Raw genomic sequence first — 23,174 nt, 5'->3', positions numbered from 1 at the left:
CAGCCCCCACTCCCAGGATCCGGCAGCATCCTCAAAGGGACCCCGGGGGCAGTGGCTCCATCCCAGGGTGGGGCCCCCTCTCTGCAGTGCCTTTGACCCACATGGTAGGGTGGCCCCGAGGCCCCCAAGGGCTGGGGAAGGTCCGGAGCCCTCTCGGGGTCTCTTTAGGCCGCAGAAAGAGGCACGTTTAAGCGGCCCGCGCCTCCCCCCCCCCTCCCGGGCTGCTCGGGGGACGGCGCTGACTGCCGCGGTCACCAGAGAGCAGCATCGAGCCGCCGGAGGAGCCTCCCGCGCCGGGCCCGGAGCCACGGCGGGGTCAACGTGGGCCGCGGCCGCTCCGCCCGCCGGCCCCAGCAGCGGGATGGGCGCCCTTCACGGCGGCGGCGGCTCCCGGGCGGCATGGCCCGGCTCCACGCAGCCTCCCTTGCAGCGCAGCGCAGCGCAGCGGCGAGGGGAGGGCGGCCGGACGGGCGCTTCCCGTGACTTGCGCGCCGGGCCCCGCCGTCGAGGTTGCCAGGCGCCCGCCCAGGCCGGCTTCTCCCCGCCACGCGCTCGCTTCCCCGGGCTCCCGCGACCCGCACCCACGCTCCCGCCCAGCCGCGCCAAAGTTCAGCCCGCTCGGCCGGCGCTCCGGGGAGCCACGCCGCCCTCCGCCGCCCTGAGCTCCAGGGGCGTCCGCCCGCCGGCCAAGCCGCGCCAAGCCCGTCGGAGAGCGCCCCGCGCGAGGGCCCAGCCCAGCCCAGCCCAGCCCGGCCGGCCCGCCTCCTCTCCGCCCGTCCGTCCCTCGCCGGCTGAGGCTGGCTCCCGCGCTCCCTCCCTCCCTGCCTCCCTCCCTCCGCCCCCTCGCCGCCTGCCTGCCTCCCTCCCTCCCTGCCTCCCTCCCCTGGCGCGGGGTCCTCCTCCTTCCCTTCCTCCCTCCCTCCCTCCCCCTCGCCGCGCTCCAGCCCAGCCGGCTGTTTTCGCCTTTCCGCGAGAGGCGGCGGCGGCGGCGGCGGGCGGGCTGGCTCGGCGGGTCGGTGCCGGGAGCGATGCTGGTCCTGGCCGCGCTCTGGATCTTCACGGGAGCCGGCGCTGCCTTCGCCCAGGGTGAGTCCTCGACGGGGCGGCGGGGCGCTGGGGCCGCCCACGCAAGGAGCCCTCGGACCGCGGCGGGGGAGCGACGGGGAGGGCGGCGCGGGGCTCTGCCCTCCCACCCGCGGGCCCAAACTTCCGCGGGGCCGGAGCTGCGGCGCTTGGGGGCGCGCATGGCTCGGCTGAGCTGCGGGGCGGCCCGAAGAGTTCGCGGCGGCGGCGGCGGCAGGAGGAGGGGGGGGGCTGGAATGTGGCGGCGGGCGGACACGTGGAGGGGCGCCCATGGCCGGCCCGGGCGGGGAGGGAAGGGAAGGGGCCGGGGAGCGCGCGGGACCCCCGTGGCCAGGGGAAGGGCTTTGTCTCCATGGGGGGCGACGTCTTGGAGTCCGCTCGGGGTCTTGTTCGGAGAGCCGCCAGGGCTTCCCGGCCCTCCGCCGCCGCCAGGGCTGGGGCCGGCGGGTAGCGAAACGGGGGGCGGCCGGGATGCGGGATGAGGACTAGCCCCTTGAGGCGCGGGGAAGCTTTGGCTTGGCGCCTCGGCCGCTCAGGGATGGGTCTTCCGTCGAGCCTGGAACTCCCGGGGCCAGCCGCAGCTGCCTTCCGCGGGGGGGGGGGGGAGACTCGGGCGAGAGAAGACCGGGCCGTCTAGCTGGAGAGCCTCCTGGTTCAGGGCAGTCGATCTGGGCATGGCTGGCAGAGGGATTCTCGGCAGGGAGGCAGAGCCGAGCTGGCCGGGAAGGTGCGCGGAACCCCCGCCCCCCCCCCCCGGGCTCCTCCTGGGTTTTTGTCGGCGCCGGTGGGTATTTCTTATGCAAAGACCTCCTTTCACCAAAGGGGGATATCAAATTACGAGGGGGGGGGTGGAGGGTCCTGGTGGGGCCGCTTATTGGCTCGGGGAGGTACAATAGGAGGGGGCAGCCCCGCCCCGCCTGCCACATTCCTTTTAATTCTAGGGGGAGGGGCTGCTGGTGGAGCGGGACGAGATTGGGGGTGGGAGTGGGAGTGGGGGTGGGGGGTGGACAAGGAGGAGAGAGCCGGACGGCGCCCCCTGCAGGAGGTCTTGGAGGCGCTTCCTTGGCGGTTGCCCCGAGAAGAATTCGGGGGAGGGGGCTGGCCTCTTGGCCAGCCTCCCCCCAGCCTGGAAGCTTGCAAGAAACTGACCCCCCCCCCCCCCAGACACACACCTAAAAATCCTGCCCCATGGATTCTGCCGCGGAAGAGTCTGCCTTGGGGGCCACTCCTGGTTCAGGAGCTCAGTTTGGACCACTGGATGCCCGGAGGGGGGCGTCTCAGAGAGGGCAGGCTGGGCTCTTTGCCCCCCCCCCCCAGACTCTTCCCAGGATTTCCTGGGGGGAACCGAGCGGGGGGGGCATTAAAACAGGGGCCCCTGAGCCCCTCTCCCATTAGGGAATGATGGGGGGCTGGCGTGCATAGGGGGCTGACAGAGTGGAGCATTGGGGAGGGGGGCTTGGCTGAGATGGGGTGCCTGGGGCCGTGTTGCTGGTGGCAGCAGAGACGGGGGGGGGGGGGACCAGCAGGCTGAATGAGCTTCATCACTCTTCATTTTTCGCTAAATAATTTCTTGTATTTTACCCAAATGAAAGCCATTCTTCTCTCCCCCCCTCCCCGCCTCCCCATTTCAGTCGCCCTGCGGGAATCTTTCCACAACTGTGTGTCACAAATTGAAATATTCATTCATTTTCAGACTCTCTCTCTCTCTCTCTCTCTCTCTCTCTGTGGATTATTTTTCATCTTCTCTTTTCCAGGAGAAGGATGGGGGAAATTTAAAACAGAAAGGATGAAAGCTAATTGTCAGGGGAGCGGAAGGGAAGCTGGGTGTGTGTGTGTGTGTGCGTGCGTGCGTGTGTGTGTGAGAACAGGGATGAGAGCTGTCCCCTTGTGCCCCTCACTCTGCCTCTGGCTGACCAGACGCCTCGTGGAACGCGCCCCAAGGGAGACATGCCCCCCCCCTTGCACACCCTCTCTGCCTTTGACCCGAGAGGTCGCTGGGGGGCCCTGCTCCCTGGAGTATCTTCTGCCCCCTCTTCAGGCCCATCCTATCCATCGGCAGGGAGTCCCACAAGCAGCCAAGCCGCGGAGAAGCCCTTTTAAACGCTTGCCTGGATTGGTGCCCCAGGCTCCTGTGGTTTGCGGGAAGGGAGGGAGGGAGGGAGAGAAAGGCCTCCTCCGCAGCCCCCACATCCCACCCCTGGGAAGCAGAGTCCGTGTCACTTCCGTGGCCCTCAGCGCACCCAGGAGCCTTCTTGACACAGTGAGCAGCCCCCCAGCGGCCCCCTCCGTGGTCTCCCCGAAGTGGGACCCTCCCCGTCCCCTCTTGAGCCTCTGAAGGGGTGGTGGGGTGGGCTCCAGGGGCTTGCGGGGGCCGGATGGCCAGGGCTCCAGTGGGCAGGGCTTCTGCTTGGCACCTCAGTGCTCCAGCCCAAGGCAGGAGGAGATGGGGAAGGCCTCTGTCTGCTGCTGGTCGGAGGAGAGGGGGCTCCAGGGGGCTCCAGGGGTCCGGCTGAGCCTCAGGCAGCCTCCTCGAGAGCCCCTCTGCAGTCCTGTTGGGATAACGGTCCGCACCCAGTCCAGGCCTGCTTTCGGTGGGCCTGGAGGGTGGGGGGGGGGTGCAAGTTGCCTTAAGAAGAGTGCTGGGGGGGGGTCTCTGAGCTGCCTCCCCCATGTGTGCTGGGAGGGCGGACCGCCTGGCGGGCAGTGGGGAGGGGGAGGGGGAGGGCACTCTTTTGGGGAGCGTTAGGAGTCTGGCGGGTGTCACCCTGGGGACCAAGGTCTGGGGCCTCTGCTTTCCTCTGGGAGCACCCTTTGGATAGGGGGTGGGGTGGGGGGGCTGTCTGTGCCCCTTGCTGCCTGCCTCTCCCCTGCTGGCCCTGGCTGCTGAGGCCCAGTTGGGAGGCTGGTGCTGGGAACAGAGGCCACGACCCACAAGTCTCCCGGGGAGGGCTGGCGCCCCCCCCACTGCTCTTAGTGAAAAGAAGACATGGAGAGGGTCAGTGGAGACCCACCCCTTTGTTGTAGGCAGAGTCCAAATATTTCACTAAAAGATTCCTCACAGGGCTGGCAGGTGCTGAGGCCCTGTGGACTTCAAGGCAAGACGGGGCAGGATTCCCAGGAAGGGGGGGGTGCGGGGAGGGGGTGATGTCTGGGGCTTCAAAGCCCTGTCAGAGACACTCAGGTTCTTCAACACGACCCCCCCCCCCAATAAAGCTATGCAGCCTGAATGAATGGTCGCAAGTGAAGCTGTTGCAGTGGAAGCCTCTTGGCGGATTTCACTTCTGTGCTTGCGGAGAGGGACAACGAGGCCCTCAGGCTCCCTTCGGTGCTCAGACGCCTGCTTCACCCCTTCCCGGGCACCACCCGCTTGAGAACCCCAGAAGGCCCTGCTGGGTCAGGCCAGGGAGGGTCCCTCCAGTCCAGCCTCCCGTCTCACCCAGGGGCCAGCCAGCTCCTCTGCAGGGCCAGCCACAGGGCAGAGAGGCCGAGGCCTTCCCCTGAGAAGACCCTCAGAAGAGCCCTGCTGGGTCAGGCCAGGGAGGGTCCCTCCAGTCCAGCCTCCCATCTCACCCAGGGGCCAGCCAGTTCCTCTGCAGGGCCAGCAGCAGGGCAGGGAGGCCGAGGCCTTCCCCTGAGAAGACCCTCCGAAGACCCCTGCTGGGTCAGGCCAGGGAGGGCCCCTCCAGTCCAGCCTCCCGTCTCCCCCAGGGGCCAGCCAGTTCCTCTGCAGGGCCAGCCAGAGGGCAGAGAGGCCGAGGCCTTCCCCTGATAGGACCCTCAGAAGAGCCCTGCTGGGTCAGGCCAGGGAGGGCCCCTCCAGTCCAGCCTCCCGTCTCCCCCAGGGGCCAGCCAGTTCCTCTGCAGGGCCAGCCTCAGGGCAGAGAGGCCGAGGCCTTCCCCTGATAGGACCCTCAGAAGAGCCCTGCTGGGTCAGGCCAGGGAGGGCCCCTCCAGTCCAGCCTCCCGTCTCACCCAGGGGCCAGCCAGTTCCTCTGCAGGGCCAGCCACAGGGCAGAGAGGCCGAGGGCTTCCCCTGAGAAGACCCTCAGAAGAGCCCTGCTGGGTCAGGCCAGGGAGGGTCCCTCCAGTCCAGCCTCCCGTCTCACCCAGGGGCCAGCCAGTTCCTCTGCAGGGCCAGCCACAGGGCAGAGAGGCCGAGGCCTTTCCCTGAGAAGACCCTCAGAAGAGCCCTGCTGGGTCAGGCCAGGGAGGGTCCCTCCAGTCCAGCCTCCCGTCTCACCCAGGGGCCAGCCAGTTCCTCTGCAGGGCCAGCCACAGGGCAGAGAGGCCGAGGCCTTCCCCTGAGAAGACCCTCAGAAGAGCCCTGCTGGGTCAGGCCAGGGAGGGTCCCTCCAGTCCAGCCTCCCCTCTCACCCAGGGGCCAGCCAGCTCCTCTGCAGGGCGAGCCACAGGGCAGAGAGGCCGAGGCCTTCCCCTGAGAAGACCCTCAGAAGAGCCCTGCTGGATCGGGCCAGGGAGGGTCCCTCCATTCCAGCCGTCTCTCCCAGGGGAGACGGGAGGGTGGACTGGAGGGGCCCTCCCTGGCCTGACCCAGCAGGGCTCTCCTCCACCTGGCTGCACCTCGTATTCCGGCAGTTTTGTGAGTAAGCGCTGAGGGGGTGGATTGTGCAGCCGCTTCTATAGGAGAGGTTCCAACAAAGCCCAAACCTGCCCCTTTGGCTGATTCACGGGCCCCACAAGTCAGCCTCTGCGGCCCCACCTCTGGCCCAGAGATCTGTTCCCTCTGGGTGCTGCTTTGCAAATTGGGGCCTGTGAATCATTCCGCGCCCTCCCTTGGGGCAGAGCAGATCCAGCCTGCGCTGCGTGCAGAGAGGAAGAGAAGGGTGTTCTGCCAGCTCTGCTTCCGGGCCCTGCGGGGGGGGGGGGGGGGTTGCTTTTTTCTGTCTTTGTCCTAAGTTTGATGGAACTCGGTGCATGACCAGAAGAAGGGAAGATGCCTTTGGCAGGGCTCTGCCAGAGAAGCTGCCGGGTTCATGGAAACAGGATGTGGCAGGGATGTGGCTGGGCTCGAGCATGGCGGGGCTCAGTGGGTCCCCCCCCATCCCCATCCCCCTCGTGCCCCATCCCATAATCCCCTGACCCCTGGAAGAGAGGGTCCTCCTTGCGTGCTGCGGTGGGCTGGGATGCCACCTGGGGGAGGGGGGCTTATATCTTGTCTCTCCCTGGACAGAAGAAGAGTTGGCTTTTATACCCTGATTTTCTCTACCCGAAGGAGTCTCAAAGTAGCTTCCAGTCGCCTTCCCTTTCCTCTCCCCACAACCGACACCCTGTGAGGTGGGTGAGGCTGAGAGAGCCCTGAGATTACTGCAGAAGAAGAAGAAGAGTTGCTTCTTAGATGGCTTCCAAGGCTCAAAGGGGCTTCCATTCGCCTTCCCTGTCCTCTCCCCACCACAGACCCCCTGTGAGGGAGGTGGGGCTGAGAGAGCTCTGACAGGTCTGCTCTGTGAGAACAGCTCTAGCAGGACTGACTAGGCCCAGGTTAGGAGTCACCCAGCTGGGTGCCTGTGGAAGAGGAGGAGGAGGAGGAGGAGGAGGAGTGGGGAATCAAACCCAGCTGGCCAGATGAGGAGCCCCACCAAGAAAGGCTTGGGGCCACTCTGCTCCCTGCCGTGTGGGGCTTCAGCTGCCAGTCGGAAGATCCCCACGCGTGGCGTCTCGGCATCCTCTCTGCCAGTGCTGAGCCCTTGGCTGGGCCCTTGCCCACCAGCTGCCCTAGCAACCTAGGAAATCGTGCCTGGCCTGCTGGTCCCGGCCCAGCGCCATCTCCCCCCCCCTCCCCAGCCTGCTTTGGCAGGCTCCCCTGGGCCCAGGATGGAGGCAAAAGATGGACTGCCAAGGATGGACTGCCAGCCTGAGCGGGGCACCCCCCCCCAGCTTGGCGACTAGACCCGTTGGCTCCCTGCTGGCACTTCTGCGGGGGGGGGGGGTCTGGAGCACAGAGACTTGCCTGCTCTAAGGCCAGGAAGGGGGGGGGCGGCAGAGAGAAGCCTTTGGTCTGCTCAAGAGACATCTGTAGTGTCCTGGTTAAGAACGGCAGCTTCTAATTCAGCGAGCTGGGTTTAATTTCTGGCTTCTGCACATGCAGCCAGTGGGGGGAACATGGGCTCGTCACAGTCCTGTTAGAGCGGTTCTCTCAGAGCTCTCTCAGCCCCACCGACTTCACAGGGTGTCTGTTGTGGGGAGAGGAAGGCGATTGGAAGCTGTTTGGAGACTCCTTTGGGGGGGGTGCACAGACCACCTCTTCTTCCCCTTCCCCTGGGGACGTTCCCTGCAAAGGCAAAGCAGCTTTGTTTGGCCACCGTCCCTTTCGGCTGGCCCTGAGTGAAGCAGCTAGGCCCCCCTCCCCCCTTTGCACCAGGGGGGCTGGATAGTGAGGGACTCTGGGTGTTGCCCCCCTGGTGACAGAGGGGGAGGAGGGCAGGGCTCAGTCTGGGAGTGGAGAGGGGGGGGGCAGCTGTGTCCCTGGAGCTCTTGCTGTGCTTGGCCTCCGGGGGTGGGCTTGTAAAGGGCCTCCTTTTTATACTCTCTGTTGTTGTCTCTGTTTACAACCTCGGTTTTTATGCTGCTGCTCTGGGCCCTCTTGGTGGGGGAGGGACAGGATACAAATTGACATATAATAAAAACAAATTGGAGTGCCAGGCTGGAATCTGGGTGACCCGGGTCCCCCCCCCTCCCCCTGCTGAGCCTCCCACAAAGGGTTGTTGTAGGGATGAAATGAGGAAGCCACCTGAGGGCCAGTAACTGTCTCCTGACTCCTTTGGGGAAAGGGCCCCGGTTTGCACGCCAGGGTCGTGCCCCTCGGGAGGGGGGTGTGGGGCCGGGGCTGGGCCCTGGAGAGTCTCTGCAGTGGGAGAGCAGCATGCAGGACCCAGCAGCCCCTCCCCTGTGTGGCCGGAGCTTTGGATTGCCTGCCTTGGGAACTAGAAGCTCAGCCCAGCTTTGCTGCTGCACATGGCTCTTTCTGCGGTGTGCACACACACGTTGTCCCTTCCTTGCTTCCCGAACGCAGGTGCGGCTTCCTGCTCCCGGGACATGAACGGTCCTGCCCCTGTGGAATGTCTCCTTTGGAGGAGCCTCAGCTGGGCTCAGCAGGCTCGGCTCTTCCCTGCCGCTTCTCTGGGGGTCCTCCGGAGGGTTCACGCACCAACCCTGCCTTCCGCCGCTGGGCCTGGGGCTGCTTGCAGGCCCCCATCGTGCGAGACCCCACCCCATTTGGCACAGCCCGCTCTTGCTGACCGGGGCTCCGCGGGGCTTCAGGCAGAGAAAGGCCCTTCCCGGCCTCTTGCCCTTCGGGAGGCAAAGTGGAGACCCTGCCCCTGTGCGGCCAGAATTGGGGGGGGGGGGCATGTGAGCAATTACTCCTTCCATCTTTGGGGAGCAGGGAGACACCGCCTCCTTCAGCTGGGTGCCTGCTCCTCTCAGGCCGAGCCCAGCTGGGGGCGAAAGACCACTCCGACTGGTGAGGTGTGAGGGGGAGTCTGTGCTTTGGGGACCCCCAGGCCGGATGACAGCCGTGTTCTCACAGTGGGGCTGCCCTTGAACCCAGCCCAGAAGCGCCAGCTGCAGCCCAAGGCCACGGCCTGGGGAAGCTCACGTCCAGGCTCCTGGTTGGCTTCTGGGCTCTGCTGTTGCCCTGAAGGGGGGCTTGGGGGCCCTTGGAGCACCTCCCCCAGGTGAACCTGACTCTTGCTGAAATCCCCCAATCTGCCTGTCTGCTGACCAGGGGAAGCAGAGCCTTCTCTGTCTTGGCCCCTGAGTTGTGGAAGGCCCGCTCCTAGGAGGCCGTCCTCCTTCGGGAAGGAGGGCCCTGAAGCCTTCCTTTCTTGATTGCCTTGGAGGAGCCTGGGCTGAGGGTTTCCTGGCATTTTGAGCCAGGTTTGTTCTGGGTCTAATGCTCTAAACAGCCCCACGAGCTTTTTAATTACAAAGAGGCATAAAAGCCTTTTCAGGTTTTAGCCCTCGTGGGCTTGTGGAGGACCAGAAAGCCAGGCTGGGGGGGGAGGGGGGGAGGGACCTGTTGCAGTCTGCAGGGGGGGCGGGTGGCACAGAAGCCAGGTGCAAGATTGGCAGGCACAGAGTTCAAGCTGGAGGCCATGCCTTGGGCCCCAGTCCAACCTGGCACAGCTTTGGTTTGCATCTTCTCTTTCCCTCCTGGCCTGCCTGCCCCTCTGCTTCCACACCCCCACCCCCCCATGCATGCACAGACAGACGGACAGACGGACAGACAGACAGACAGACATGTTCCTCTGGCAGTGGTTACTGGGGGATTATCGCTAACTCTTCATAAAGCTCCCCCTAATTGCTGTCATCAAAGCTGGCGGCCTCCCCCCTCCCCTCCCCTCCTTTTTATTATCTCTTAATTAATCACTCCGGCTTTCACACGGAGTGGCTAATTGGCGTCTCTGGGGTCCTGCTGCTCATCCTGGGAACCTCTTGCTTGGGGGGGGGCAGCAGGGGCACGGCCGGCTCCCCAACTGGCCCGCAGAGAGGGAGGGAGGGAGGGAGGTCCACCCCACCCGTGGAGGGGATCTTGCCCTGGTGCTCGTGCTCCACACACTCCCCTACAGCACCCACGGCTCCAGCCGGGGGTCTGCCACGGGACTCCTCCTCGGAGGCCCGGCCTGACAGGGGCCTTGGTGGGGGTGGGCTGTCCGGGGGGCTCACCCGGGGGCCTCTGCTCTGCTCTGCTGTGGGGCCAGCCAGGAGCCTCCAAGGGAGGGTCTGTTCCTCGGGCCAAGCATTGGCTGTGCTCCTGGGCTGCCAGTGGCCCGGTGGGGCCTGTTCTGGACTCCTCTCCAGGCAGCCAAGGGCAGCTCCCCTGGAGCAAAGGGCTGCTTTGGCTTTCTCCACCAGGCCTTGCTGAACCCCTGGGCCTGCTTGGCTGCCCTGGAAGGGTTTCTCAAATGGGGGGCAGCTAATTATATATTTATCGGGTGATATGACCGTGAATGGTCATGTCAACGGCCCCCCCCATGACCAATGATGGGCCCGGAGGGGAGGGGTCCTGGGTGGGCGTGTCCGCAGCTTTGCTTTCCAGCCGTATTCTGGGATGGTAAAAAAGTTTGAGACAGGCTGCTCAAGGGCATCCAAACCCTGCAGCGGTCCTTCTCCTCCCCCCTCCCCAGGGCCCACCCCTCAAACCTCCATTCCTTTCTGTCCTCCCCAGCCTTGGACTGGGTGGCTCTGGGTGGATCCTGACCGTCATCCTGCCCGTGATCCTCTGGGAGCCCCCCCTGCCCCCGGGGCCTGATGGGGCATCCCTGAGGAGGCGGGGGCGGGTGGAGGGGCAACGGCAGCAGAGTGGGGGTTCTCTGCCCCTCTGAAGGTAGGAACCAGGGGCGGGTTGGTCTTTCAGGCAGCTTCCCTGGCTGCGGCTCTTGCCCAATGCGGGAACCTCGTTGCATATCTCAATACAGAGAAAACGTTTGCAGCTTGGCTGGGAAAGACGACAACCGTGTTGGTAGCGCTATATGGCTGTGCTTGCCCACGATGCCCTGGCGTTTTCTCTCATAGGGATGGTGCGAGCAGCTCCTGGGGCTGCCTGTCTCCCTTTGCCGACAGGGATGCAGGCAGAAATCCTTTGGCAGTGCTGCTGGGTCCTGTCCGGAGCTGGGGCTTGGGGTGTCTGGGGGAGGGGCCTGCCGGGCTCTGAGGGACTCAGCCAGGCGTGCCCCCCAGCCCGCGGCCTCTGCTCCAGTCCCCCCACCCGCCACTGCTGCTTTGGTGCCGCTTCATGCTGGGTGGGCTTGTGTGGGCGACAGTCAGACCATCCCGGTTCAGGCCATGGCCACATTGCCCAGTTGGTGGGGCCTGGAGGGAGCACCAGGGCTGCCTGGCCTTGCTGAACGGGAAGCTCTCTTCTCTACTCGGCCCCCTTCCCAGCTTCTCCGTTGCACGAGAGAAGGGGCCTCGTCCTCAGCCCACCTGGCCCCAGAGCAGCTGAGCCCCCCTCCTGCCCCCTGAGGTGCCCCCGCCGCCATCAGCCCATGCCCGCAGGGAAGGGAGCTGGACTGCCCCAAGGGGAGAACAGTGGAGCGCCTGGAGGAGTTTCCATAGAAACAGCCAAGAAAGGAAGACAGGGTGTGCGCGTGGTTGAGCGGGCGTGGGGGGGGGACAGGGTGGGGGAGGCTCAGACAAAACCCCCATTCAGAGGCCACCGAGGGGCAGGCAGCGGCCGGGGCTGTCTGGGCCACTCCAGGTCCCCCAGGCACGGGGCAGCCAGCAGGCCAGACCCTCCTCGGGAAGGCCGGCCTGGGGGGTTGGGGGTCCCCTGGCCCACAGGAGGGTCTCCTCCGATGCTTCAGGGCTTGGCTGCTCCTGGGACGCTGGAGGGGCTGAGGGGTCGTGCTGCTCCTCCTTTGTGCCCCCTCGTGGCCACAATCCAGCCAGCGTGCAGGACAGGACCTTCCCGCATGCCAGCCCCCCAAGGCCTTTCCGTGCCTCCTTCACTGGGCTGCTTTGTGCTCCCCTGACCTCTCCGCCCTTCGCCTCCCAGGGCCTCCCCCTGCCCCTCCCGCCGCTTATGCTGAGCTTCCAGTTGGCACCTCCCTCCTTGGGCAACGAGGCTGCCCAGTGGCGCCCTCCCCCCAAGGACAGGGAGAACCCGGCCAGTTGTCATCCTAGGCGTGGGCGTGGGCCTGGCGTGGCACGGGGGTGCCTGTTTGCGCCTCTGCCATTTCTCCGCCCTGCCTTGGCAGAGGGAGATGCCACGGGGCTTGAGCGGGACCGGAAAGGTCTGCCTCTTTCCACGCCAGCGCCAGGCCCCTTGTCTCACTGCCACAGGGCCTTCTCCATCGCATCGAGGAGACCCGAGTTCAGATCCTGGGGAGTGCTGCTGGGCTGGCTTCTCTCAAGGAGGCCTCCTTTGCCAGAACAAAGTCTGAGTCTCGGGGGGGGGGGGAGGGGGTCCCTTAAGACCAGCAAAGTTCCGCAGGGCCTGTAAAACGGAGCTCTTCCGCCAGGCCTGTGGGTAAGGCTGGGCGGCGAGGAGGATCAGGGCCTCCCCCTCCTAGAAGGGCGGTAGGAAGGTCCATCAGGCCCCCTCTAGATGTGGAAGGCTTGGGCTTTAGGTTCAGGAGGAGTGTTTTTGCCGCGGCTTCTCGTCTCAGGTGTTTGTATTATTGTTGTATTATTGTATGACTGGTTTTATCGGTTTTAATGGGTTGTGTGTGTGTGTGGGGGGGGTAGTCGAATGTTTTAACCCGCCTCAAGCCTTTGGGGGGAGGCAGGTAATAAATAAAATAATAATAATAAAAATAATAAGGAGAAGCCATCGTGAGCATGATTTTGGGGCCCCTGCCTCAGACCAACACAGTGACCCGCCTGAATCCTCCTTCGCAAGGTTGTTGTAAGGGTAGAGCAGCAGTGCAGGAGAGCCACGGCCTCCCTCTGATCTCTGTGAGGGAGGACAGGATGCACAGGCGGCGGCTCAACTGGTGCTGCTGCAGGTGACTCTGTTTGCCTGGTTGCTGCTGAGGGATTTAAGCAAGTGCCTGTAAAGTTCTGCAGGATTGTTGTGGCCCTTGGAGGACGGTGGCTCAGTGGAGGAGCCCCTGCTTGGCACACAGAGGGCCCCAGTTCAGTCCCTGGCAGCAGATCAAGGGAGCAGGCAGGAGGGGATAATTGCAAAATGTTTTTAACTGACTTAATTTAATGCGTTTTTAATGTTATATAGGATTGTATTCTAATTTATGACTTGATGTTTCATGGCTTTAGGGCGGGCTAGAAAAATAAAGTCTGTTATTTTTATTCAAGACCTTTTTCTCTGCCCGAGCAGCTGCCAGTTGGGTAGACAAGACTGACATGGATAGATCAAGAGGGATCAGATTCTGTCGAAGGCAGCTTCACGTGTTTTCTCAAAAGCAGAAAAAAGGTTGAGGTTTGGGAACTTGTCGGCACTGGATAGCAAGATGGCCAGTAGTAGACACAGATAGTAGACACAGATTTAGGGAACAGAGGGGCGTCAGTAAAGAGAACCTCCCTGGGCAGAGGCAACATCAGGGGAAGGCCTCGGCCTCTCTGCCCTGTGGCTGGCCCTGCAGAGGAACTGGCTGGCCCCTGGGGGAGACGGGAGGCTGGACTGGAGGGACCCTCCCTGGCCTGACCCAGCAGGGCTCTTCTGGGGGTCTTCTCAGGGGAAGGCCTCGGCCTCTCTGCCCTGTGGCTGGCCCTGCAGAGGAACTGGCTGGCCCCTGGGTGAGACGGGAGGCTGGACTGGAGGGGCCCTCCCTGGCCTGACCCAGCAGGGCTCTCCTGAGGGTCTTCTCAGGGGAAGGCCTCGGCCTCTCTGCCCTGTGGCTGGCCCTGCAGAGGAAATGGCTGGCCCCTGGGTGAGACGGGAGGCTGGACTGGAGGGACCCTCCCTGGCCTGACCCAGCAGGGCTCTTCTGAGGGTCTTCTCAGGGGGAGGCCTCGGCCTCTCTGCCCTGTGGCTGGCCCTGCAGAGGAAATGGCTGGCCCCTGGGTGAGGCGGGAGGCTGGACTGGAGGGACCCTCCCTGGCCTGACCCAGCAGGGCTCTTCTGAGGGTCTTCTCAGGGGAAGTCCTCGGCCTACCTACCCTGTGGCTGGCCCTGCAGAGGAACTGGCTGGCCCCTGGGTGAGACGGGAGGCTGGACTGGAGGGACCCTCCCTGGCCTGACCCAGCAGGGCTCTTCTGAGGGTCTTCTCAGGGGAAGGCCTCGGCCTCTCTGCCCTGTGGCTGGCCCTGCGGAGGAACTGGCTGGCCCCTGGGTGAGACGGGAGGCAGGACTGGAGGGACCCTCCCTGGCCTAACCCAGCAGGGCTCTTCTGAGGGTCTTCTCAGGGGAAGGCCTCGGCCTCTCTGCCCTGTGGCTGGCCCTGCAGAGGAACTGGCTGGCCCCTGGGTGAGAAGGGAGGCTGGACTGGAGAGACCCTCCCTGGCCTGACCCAGCAGGGCTCTTCTGAGGGTCTTCTCAGGGGAAGGCCTCGGCCTCTCTGCCCTGTGGCTGGCCCTGCAGAGGAACTAGCTGGCCCCTGTGTGAGAAGGGAGGCTGGACTGGAGAGACCCTCCCTGGCCTGACCCAGCAGGGCTCTTCTGAGGGTCTTCTCAGGGGAAGGCCTCGGCCTCTCTGCCCTGTGGCTGGCCCTGCAGAGGAACTGGCTGGCCCCTGGGTGAGGCGGGAGGCTGCACTGGAGGGACCCTCCCTGGCCTGACCCAGCAGGGCTCTTCTGAGGGTCTTCTCAGGGGAAGGCCTCGGCCTCTCTGCCCTGTGGCTGGCCCTGCAGAGGAACTGGCTGGCCCCTGGGGGAGACGGGAGGCTGGACTGGAGGGACCCTCCCTGGCCTGACCCAGCAGGGCTCTTCTGAGGGTCTTCTCAGGGGAAGGCCTCGGCCTCCCTGCCCTGTGGCTGGCCCTGCAGAGGAACTGGCTGGCCCCTGGGAGAGACAGGAGGCTGGACTGGAGGGACCCTCCCTGGCCTGACCCAGCAGGGCTCTCCTGAGAGTCTTCTCAGGGGAAGGCCTCGGCCTCCCTGCCCTGTGGCTGGCCCTGCAGAGGAACTGGCTGGCCCCTGTGTGAGAAGGGAGGCTGGACTGGAGAGACCCTCCCTGGCCTGACCCAGCAGGGCTCTTCTGAGGGTCTTCTCAGGGGAAGGCCTCGGCCTCTCTGCCCTGTGGCTGGCCCTGCAGAGGAACTGGCTGGCCCCTGGGTGAGACGGGAGGCTGGACTGGAGGGACCCTCCCTGGCCTGACCCAGCAGGGCTCTTCTGAGGGTCTTCTCAGGGGAAGGCCTCGGCCTCTCTGCCCTGTGGCTGGCCCTGCAGAGGAACTGGCTGGCCCCTGGGTGAGACGGGAGGCTGGACTGGAGGGACCCTCCCTGGCCTGACCCAGCAGGGCTCTTCTGGGGGTCTTCTCAGGGGAAGGCCTCGGCCTCTCTGCCCTGTGGCCGGCCCTGCAGAGGAACTGGCTGGCCCCTGGGGGAGATGGGAGGCTGGACTGGTGGGACCTTCCCTGGCCTGACCCAGCAGGGCTCTTCTGAGGGTCTTCTCAGGGGAAGGCCTCGGCCTCTCTGCCCTGTGGCTGGCCCTACAGAGGAACTGGCTGGCCCCTGGGTGAGACAGGAGGCTGGACTGGAGGGACCCTCCCTGGCCTGACCCAGCAGGGCTCTTCTGAGGGTCTTCTCAGGGGAAGGCCTTGGCCTCTCTGCCCTGTGGCTGGCCCTGCAGAGGAACTGGCTGGCCCCTGGGTGAGACGGGAGGCTGGACTGGAGGGACCCTCCCTGGCCTGACCCAGCAGGGCTCTTCTGAGGGTCTTCTCAGGGGAAGGCCTCGGCCTCTCTGCCCTGTGGCTGGCCCTGCAGAGGAACTGGCTGGCCCCTGGGCGAGAGGGGAGGCTGGACTGGAGGGACCCTCCCTGGCCTGACCCAGCAGGGCTCTTCTGAGGTCCTTATGAAGGCCTCGGCCTCCCTGCCCTGTGGCTGGCCCTGCAGAGGGACTGGCTGGCCCCTGGGTGAGACGGGAGGCTGGACTGGAGGGACCCTCCCTGGCCTGACCCAGCAGGGCTCTTCTGAGGGTCTTCTCAGGGGAAGGCCTCGGCCTCCCTGCCCTGTGGCTGGCCCTGCAGAGGAACTGGCTGGCCCCTGGGAGAGACAGGAGGCTGGACTGGAGGGACCCTCCCTGGCCTGACCCAGCAGGGCTCTCCTGAGAGTCTTCTCAGGGGAAGGCCTCGGCCTCCCTGCCCTGTGGCTGGCCCTGCAGAGGGACTGGCTGGCCCCTGGGTGAGACGGGAGGCTGGACTGGATGGGCCCTGGATGGGCCTGACCCAGCAGGGCTCTTCTGAGGGTCTTCTCAGGGGAAGGCCTCGGCCTCTCTGCCCTGTGCCTGGCCCTGCAGAGGAGCTGGCTGGCCCCTGGGTGAGATGGGAGGCTGGACTGGAGGGACCATCCCTGGCCTGACCCAGCAGGGCTCTTTGATGCTTAAGACAGGCAGATAGAATCACATATCTACCCAGTGAGTGATGAAACTGTGGGATTCACCCGTGGCGCATGCAGGGATGGCCGGAGGCACAGAGGCTGTAAATGGGGATTAGGCGGAGCGGCAGCCGCTGTGGCAGGCCCAGGCCTGGGTGCGAGATCAACTTCCTCCGCTCCTCCAGGGCTTCCCCTCCTGACTGTTCTTCCAGGTGACTCAGAGTATTTTCCCTTCTGAGGAGGGGCCACTGCCAGCAAGAGGGACCAGGCGCCATGTTGGTGGTACCCACCCTTGCTGGGAATGGGCAGGAAGGCCTCCCCCACTGTCCCTCTGGGTCTGGAGAGGCTAGTGAAGAACTGCCTCAGCACAGGCCAAAGGAATCCTTTCCCAGCACAAGGAGGAGGCTGTGCAGATGGGCTCCATCCTGCAGAAGGAGAGTTCCAGTCCCTTGGTAGCCCTCCTCCAGGAGAACTGGCCATTCATCTTCCTAATTCAAAAGCCCCCTGGAGATGTTGCCTGGGATTGAACCGGGGACCTCCTGCCTGCCCAGCAGAGGCTCTGCCCCTGAGCTCTGGCCCCTCCCCAGGGCTCTGCAGGGTCTCAGGCAGAGAAAGGTCTTCCCCATCCCCTCCTGCCTGGTCCTTTCAGCTGGAGATGCTGCCTGGGATTGAACCGGGGACCTCCTGCCTGCCCAGCAGAGGCTCTGCCCCTGAGCTCTGGCCCCTCCCCAGGGCTCTCCAGGGTCTCAGGCAGAGAAAGGTCTTCCCCAACCCCTCCTGCCTGGTCATTTCAGCTGGAGATGCTGCCTGGGATTGAACCGGGGACCTCCTGCCTGCCCAGCAGAGGCTCTGCCACTGAGCTCTGGCCCCTCCCCAGGGCTCTCCAGGGTCTCAGGCAGAGAAAGGTCTTCCCCATCCCCTCCTGCCTGGTCCTTTCAACTGGAGATGCTGCCTGGGATTGAACCGGGGACCTCCTGCCTGCCAAGCAGAGGCTCTGCCCCTGAGCTCTGGCCCCTCCCCAGGGCTCTCCAGGGTCTCAGGCAGAGAAAGGTCTTCCCCCTCCCCTTCTGCCTGGTCCTTTCTAATTGGAGATGCTGCCTGGGATTGAACCGGGGACCTCCTGCCTGCCCAGCAGAGGCTCTGCCCCTGAGCTCTGGCCCCTCCCCAGGGCTCTGCAGGGTCTCAGGCAGAGAAAGGTCTTCCCCATCCCCTCCTGCCTGGTCCTTTCAGCTGGAGATGCTGCCTGGGATTGAACCGGGGACCTCCTGCCTGCCCAGCAGAGGCTCTGCCCCTGAGCTCTGGCCCCTCCCCAGGGCTCTCCAGGGTCTGAGGCAGAGAAAGGTCTTCCCCATCCCCTCCTGCCTGGTCCTTTCAGCTGGAGATGCTGCCTGGGATTGAACCGGGGACCTCCTGCCTGCCCAGCAGAGCCTCTGCCCCTGAGCTCTGGCCCCTCCCCAGGGCTCTCCAGGGTCTCAGGCAGAGAAAGGTCTTCCCCATCCCCTCCTGCCTGGTCCTTTCTAATTGGAGATGCTGCCTGGGATTGAACCGGGGACCTCCTGCCTGCCAAGCAGAGGCTCTGCCCCTGAGCTCTGGCCCCTCCCCAGGGCTCTCCAGGGTCTCAGGCAGAGAAAGGTCTTCCCCCTCCCCTCCTGCCTGGTCCTTTCAGCTGGAGATGCTGCCTGGGATTGAACCGGGGACCTCCTGCCTGCCAAGCAGAGGCTCTGCCCCTGAGCTCTGGCCCCTCCCCAGGGCTCTCCAGGGTCTCAGGCAGAGAAAGGTCTTCCCCATCCCCTCCTGCCTGGTCCTTTCTAAGTGGAGATGCTGCCTGGGATTGAACCGGGGACCTCCTGCCTGCCAAGCAGAGGCTCTGCCCCTGAGCTCTGGCCCCTCCCCAGGGCTCTCCAGGGTCTCAGGCAGAGAAAGGTCTTCCCCCTCCCCTCCTGCCTGGTCCTTTCAGCTGGAGATGCTGCCTGGGATTGAACCGGGGACCTCCTGCCTGCCCAGCAGAGGCTCTGCCCCTGAGCTCTGGCCCCTCCCCAGGGCTCTGCAGGGTCTCAGGCAGAGAAAGGTCTTCCCCATCCCCTCCTGCCTGGTCCTTCCGACTGGAGATGCCACCAGGGATTGGACGGCATGCCAAGCAGAGGCTCCTCCACTGAGCCAGGGCCCTCCTCTGTCTCGCTGAGGAAACAGTAGGGATTTTTATGGCTTCTGTGTTGCTGGGGCAGGCCTTGTGGGAGGGAGGGTGGGAGGGAGGGAGAGTGGGTGGGAGGGACCAATGGCCTGTATTCAACAAGGCTTTTTGGGGAAGGGCTCATGGGTCATTCAGTGTGAACTGGCAAGCCACACCATGTTGGTCTACCTTGGTCTTCATAAGGACCGTGGGAGGGGGCATGAAGAAGTGGGCAGTGGGGAAAATGCTGTCTGCCTCCTGCCTGCCCCCCTCGCCACCACCACCCCTTGGACTGCCTCTCCACAGTTGGCAACCTCCTAAGGTCCTTGGGGGTCCTCTGGATCTTGCAGAGGGTCTCCCGCCCTTTTCTCGGCTGGTTGATTTCCTGCACATCTGGGGAAGGGAGGTCGGAGAGCTCCTTCGTGGGAGTTGTCTGTGGCCAGTCACTCTTGGTGCACACCTCAGGAGCAGCCCGTCCCCCCCCTCACAGTTATTGTCAGCCCGTGGAAGCCACATGCTCTGCGCTCCATGGTAGCCTGTGTGGTCTCGGATGGAAGGGAGAACCATTCTGCCCTGGCTGGCCGGTTGCTGGGCTCCGCTGGCAGAGTCCTCGTCTTTTGGACAGACAGAGCTGAGGGAGTTTACGGAAGATCGTAGTTGTTCCCAAGATAATGTCCAGGAGCCTAGAAATCTGTTAAGGGCAGATCTGGTCCAGGAGGCCAAAGTTTACCGGTGAGGAGACGTCAACAAACGGACTCCCTTTGCTTCCACGCCCCACAGCATCTCTCACGGTGGGAGTCATAAAGTTACTTGCCACCTACTCAGCGATGAGTCAGCATTGCTCTGGGCAGGTAGTGGACATCCAGCCATGAGAGGAGCGCTGCTCCTTGTAGCCAGCCACCCTCTGACCCTGCGTCCCCGGCTGACCCCTGAGCGATTCCTGTGAAGTAGAGCCCCATCTCCTTTCAACAAATCCACCAAGCAGGGCTGGCCAAACTGGGGCTCCCCAGACAGCCATGGACTACAATTACCATGAGCCCCTGTCAGCATGCTGCTGGGAGGGCTCAAGGTAGCCTCGGTTTGGCTCCCCTGCCCCAGAATTCCTGTGAGCAAGTTGGGCCGTCCCCTGGGTGCCTGCAGGGGGGCGGAGGGCCGGATGGAAGGACCAGCTGCTGCAGCGGCCCCCCTGCGTGGGGTTTCTGTGCCTCGGCTACCCTACAGAAGCTGTGGGTCAGGGCCCAGAGGGGCATTGTGAGTTGCTGACCAGCCCTCCCAAACGGCCCCTCCTTCCTTCTTCGAAACCCCGATCTGACCCTGGAAGCAGTGTCTTCCGTATTGCGGGACTGGAGCTCCCACCTAAATATTAAGAAGGATTTTCAGACCATGAGGAGGATTTTCGGACAGTGAGGGCTCTTTGTGGACGGATTCTGCCGCCTCGGAGGGTGGTGGAGTCTCCTTTGTTGTGAGTTCAAAGGAGGGGATTGGATGTGATTTTTAAGGCCCCCCGAGAAGGGTGGGGACTGGAGTGGGTGGCCCCTGGTGGTCTCTTCCAGCTCCCTGTGATTCTGATACATTCGTTGGTGTTTCTTTCTTCTCTGCATTTATCCATCCATTCAGTCAGTTGAGTCCTGCTGGTTAAGGAGGGAGTTTCCTAGAATCTAGGGGGGATTAGCGGGGGAGGCAGGAGGCAGGGGTGTCCCGAGGCTGGGGCTGTGCAAGCTGGAATGCCCCCCCCCGCTGGGGGCTCTTGGCAGGGGCAGCTTGGCTCCAGGGGTGACAAAAGCGTCTCCCAGTGGGGAGCGCGGTGGGTGCCAGGGGCAGGGTTGGCCGGGGGAGCCCAGGAACCTTGGCCCGGCCCTGTAGCCAAATCCATTTGGACTTGTAGGTCATGGTGTCGGAGCGGTTGGGGCCCTGCTGCATGGGGCCTCCATGTGAACTGCAGAGGGCATGCTGGGCGCCAGGCCTGGTCCTCCGGGATAGCCCTACAGGATGCTCCTCCACTGGGTGCCTCCCGCTCCCTCCCCCCAGACCTGTGGCCGTCCTGAGCTGCACATTCCTTGCTCCTGCGGAGGGGGAATAGTTCCACATGCAGATGCAAGATGTTTTCGTTCTTTTAAAGGCAGTCCCCCCTCCCTCCCTCCCTCCCTCCCGCCGTCTCTAGGGCTCTGGTTTGGCGATGGGGCTCCTCCCCCATGGCCGCAAAGGTCAAGGGACTTGGCTTCCCACCGCCAGCCCGCCAGGAGTCCCGGGAGGTTCCCCCCACACACACACACTTCCGTCCTTCCCATTCCGCCACCAACATGGGGGCTGCCTCTTTCGGGCTGCACGCTGGGCCTTGGGCTGGTCTTCCTCCCCCCCCCCCCAACTAACTCTTTGCAGGGCAGGCTGCTCAGGCCGTGTCTCCACCCAGGGCCTCCTTGGGGCTGGCTCTCCCCCCTCCGTCTCCCTGGTGAACTTGGGCAGAGTTTGCAAATGCAGGCAGAAGAAAGCAGGAAAGCAGCAGAGGGGAGCTGGGCAGCAGGCGGGCGGGCGGGCGGGGGGGCGGGGGAGGGTGGCCGGCGCCCTCCCCCTCCCTCATTTCTCTCTCTCTGGCTCTCTCTAGTCTTCCACTGAGTCTTGACAGGAAATTCTTCAAATTCCATCTCCGTAGATTCATTGCAGGGCTCCCAACCACAAGAGCCAGGGAGAGAGGGAGGGAGAGGGAGGGAGAGAGGGAGTGCAGAGCCGGCCCTTTTCCATCCCAGAAGGTTCTGGAGGGCTTTGCAGGAATGCTTCCGAGCTCCCGCCCCTTTGCCGGCATGGAGGGCAGGCTCCTGCCAAGGGGGCAGCTGGGGGGCGGGGGGGGGAGAGAAGCCCTGCTGGCTGCTTTGCCCAGGCAAGGGGGCCGGAGTTCCAGGCCTGGCCCCGCCCTCCCCTGGCCCCTCTTCTTTGCCCAAGAGCAGGGACGGGAGCCGGCCGCTTGCCAGGGGAACTCCGGGCTGAGGCTGGGCTGGCAGTGCCACAGCAGGACCTCGGAGAGCCAGGAGGCTCGTGGGCACGGCAAGTCTGGCTCTCCTCCCCCTGAGTAACGGGCAGATCTCCAGCAGAGCCGGCTTGGGGGCCACCGTCCGTGGGCAGCCCCTCTTGGCTCCCCTGCAAGCACTCCGTCTCCCAGGCCCTTGCCCTGGCGCCTCCTGGGCCCTTGGCCTGCTCGGCTAGGCGGCAGGAGAGAGCGGGGCAGCCACCACCTTGCCCATCTTCTGCTCTGCCAGATCCCCCCCCCCTTTGACCTCCTCGGGGCGCTGCGCTGGCTGCGGAGGGCCAATTTGGGAGGCACGGGAGCTGTTGACTCAATCCCACAGAGCCCTTGGCTCACATCTGCCTCTCCGGAGGGATAATCCCATTATCTAAGGACTTATGATTCAGGAAGGAAGGAAGGAAGGAAGGAGGGAGGGAGGGAGGGAGGGAGGGAGGGAGGAAGGAAGGAAGGAAGGAAGGAAAAGAAAGACAGAAAGAGAGGAAGGAAGGAAGGAAGGAAGGAAGGAAGGAAGGAAGGAAGGAAGGAAGGAAGGAAGGAAGGAAGGAAGGAAGGAAGGAAGGAGAATAGGACTCAGGGCTAAGGGAAGGGAGAGAGGGAGAGAGAGAGAGAGAAAGAAAGAAAGAAAGAAAGAAAGAAAGAAAGAAAGAAAGAAAGAAAGAAAGAAAGAAAGAAAGAAAGAAAGAAAGAAAGAAAGAAAGAAAGAAAGAAAGAAAGAAAGCTCAGTGGCAGGGGGAGGGGTGGCCTTGTGTGGGGGAGGTTTTTCTCCATTAATGATTAAAGTTGTTTTTAAAGGGAGGGGGTGGGGAGGCTTAATTAGCCGTTGTTCCTAACAGGGATATTACAGAAACTAATTAAACTGCAGCCAGTAAACTGGGTCGCTGAGTGCTTTGGAGGGGCTCCACCATCGCAATCCTTGTGGGGGGAGGCCAGCTGGCCTGGGGAGGGGGGCTTCCACCTGGAAACTTGCCTGAAAACTCCTGTCCTTGCCCCTCTCCTCCCGGCCCCGGAAGAGGCCGGCAGAGCGGGGGTGTCGGCCACATCCCTTCGCCTGGAAGGGCAGGCAGAAAAGGAAATGCCGGCTGTCCGAGCAAGGGGGCCAGTGGGGCTGGAGGGGGCTGGTCACTCCAGGTGGCCCGGGGCTAGCAGAGGTGAGCCTTGGTCAGCGGTGGGTCCATCAGGCCCCCAGAGTCAGGCTCATGGGGCGAGGGGGCCCTTAGCCCCGCAAGGGGAGAAGCCGTGGACCTCGGCTCTTGCCAGGGGCCGAGACTCCTCGGACCTCCCAGGATGACCTGGCCCAGGGCCCCCCGACCACGAGGGCGGGAACCACGAGGGCTCGATCCTTGTGCCACAAGGCAGGCCCCAGCGGGAATTCAGGCCAGCTCAAATGCGGAGTGGCCTCAGAGACTTCCGGTGGGGGGCAGAACCAAGGCTGAGTCCAGGGACAGCGTCCAGTCCCATCGAGGCAAGTTCTGCCTCCCTGTGCTCGTCTGGAAGGGGCAAACTACTGACTGCAGAATCACAGAAGGAGAGGGGGGCCTCCCGTATCCCCCCCCCACACCTCTGACTGCAAAAGGGTTGCAGAATACACCCCCCCTCACATCTTCTGGGCCTTTGAAGTGGCCTTCTGGGGAACTCTGCCCCCAGTGCTGATACCTGCTGCGGCCACTGAAAGGGGATGCCCCCCCCCCCACCTTCTCCCAACAATACAACTCCTTGTTGCATTTTGCGGCCTTCATTTCTCCAGGACAGGGAGTCCGAGTGGCTGACCTCCTTCTCCTCCTCTCCTCTCTTTTCACAACACCCAGGGAGGTAGGCTGCCCCGCACGCTTCCCTGCCAGAGCTGGCATGCGAGGCCCAGGCAGGGCAGAAATCCCGGCCAACCCGGCCAGGGGGACAGGCGGGGGGCCCTGGGAGGTGGGGAGAGGGGTGGGAGCTATCTGGGCTGCCTTTTGT

At 64.1% G+C, this 23,174-nt stretch overlaps 1 protein-coding gene across 1 annotated transcript in view; it reads left to right on the top strand.

Annotated features, from left to right (window-relative positions):
* Window positions 1-924: 924 nt before the first annotated feature.
* KIRREL1 (kirre like nephrin family adhesion molecule 1) overlaps window positions 925-23,174 on the top strand; it is a 72,560-nt gene continuing 50,310 nt past the window's right edge. The window contains exon 1 of the mRNA XM_077317727.1: window positions 925-1,086. Coding sequence (XP_077173842.1) covers window positions 1,029-1,086 — 58 coding nt within the window. The 5' untranslated portion in view covers window positions 925-1,028. The remainder of the gene's footprint in view (window positions 1,087-23,174) is intronic.

The sequence above is a fragment of the Paroedura picta genome, chromosome 1, assembly GCF_049243985.1.
Source record: "Paroedura picta isolate Pp20150507F chromosome 1, Ppicta_v3.0, whole genome shotgun sequence".
Classification (NCBI taxonomy): Eukaryota; Metazoa; Chordata; class Lepidosauria; order Squamata; family Gekkonidae; genus Paroedura; species Paroedura picta.
This window is presented reverse-complemented; position numbering and strand designations above follow the sequence as displayed.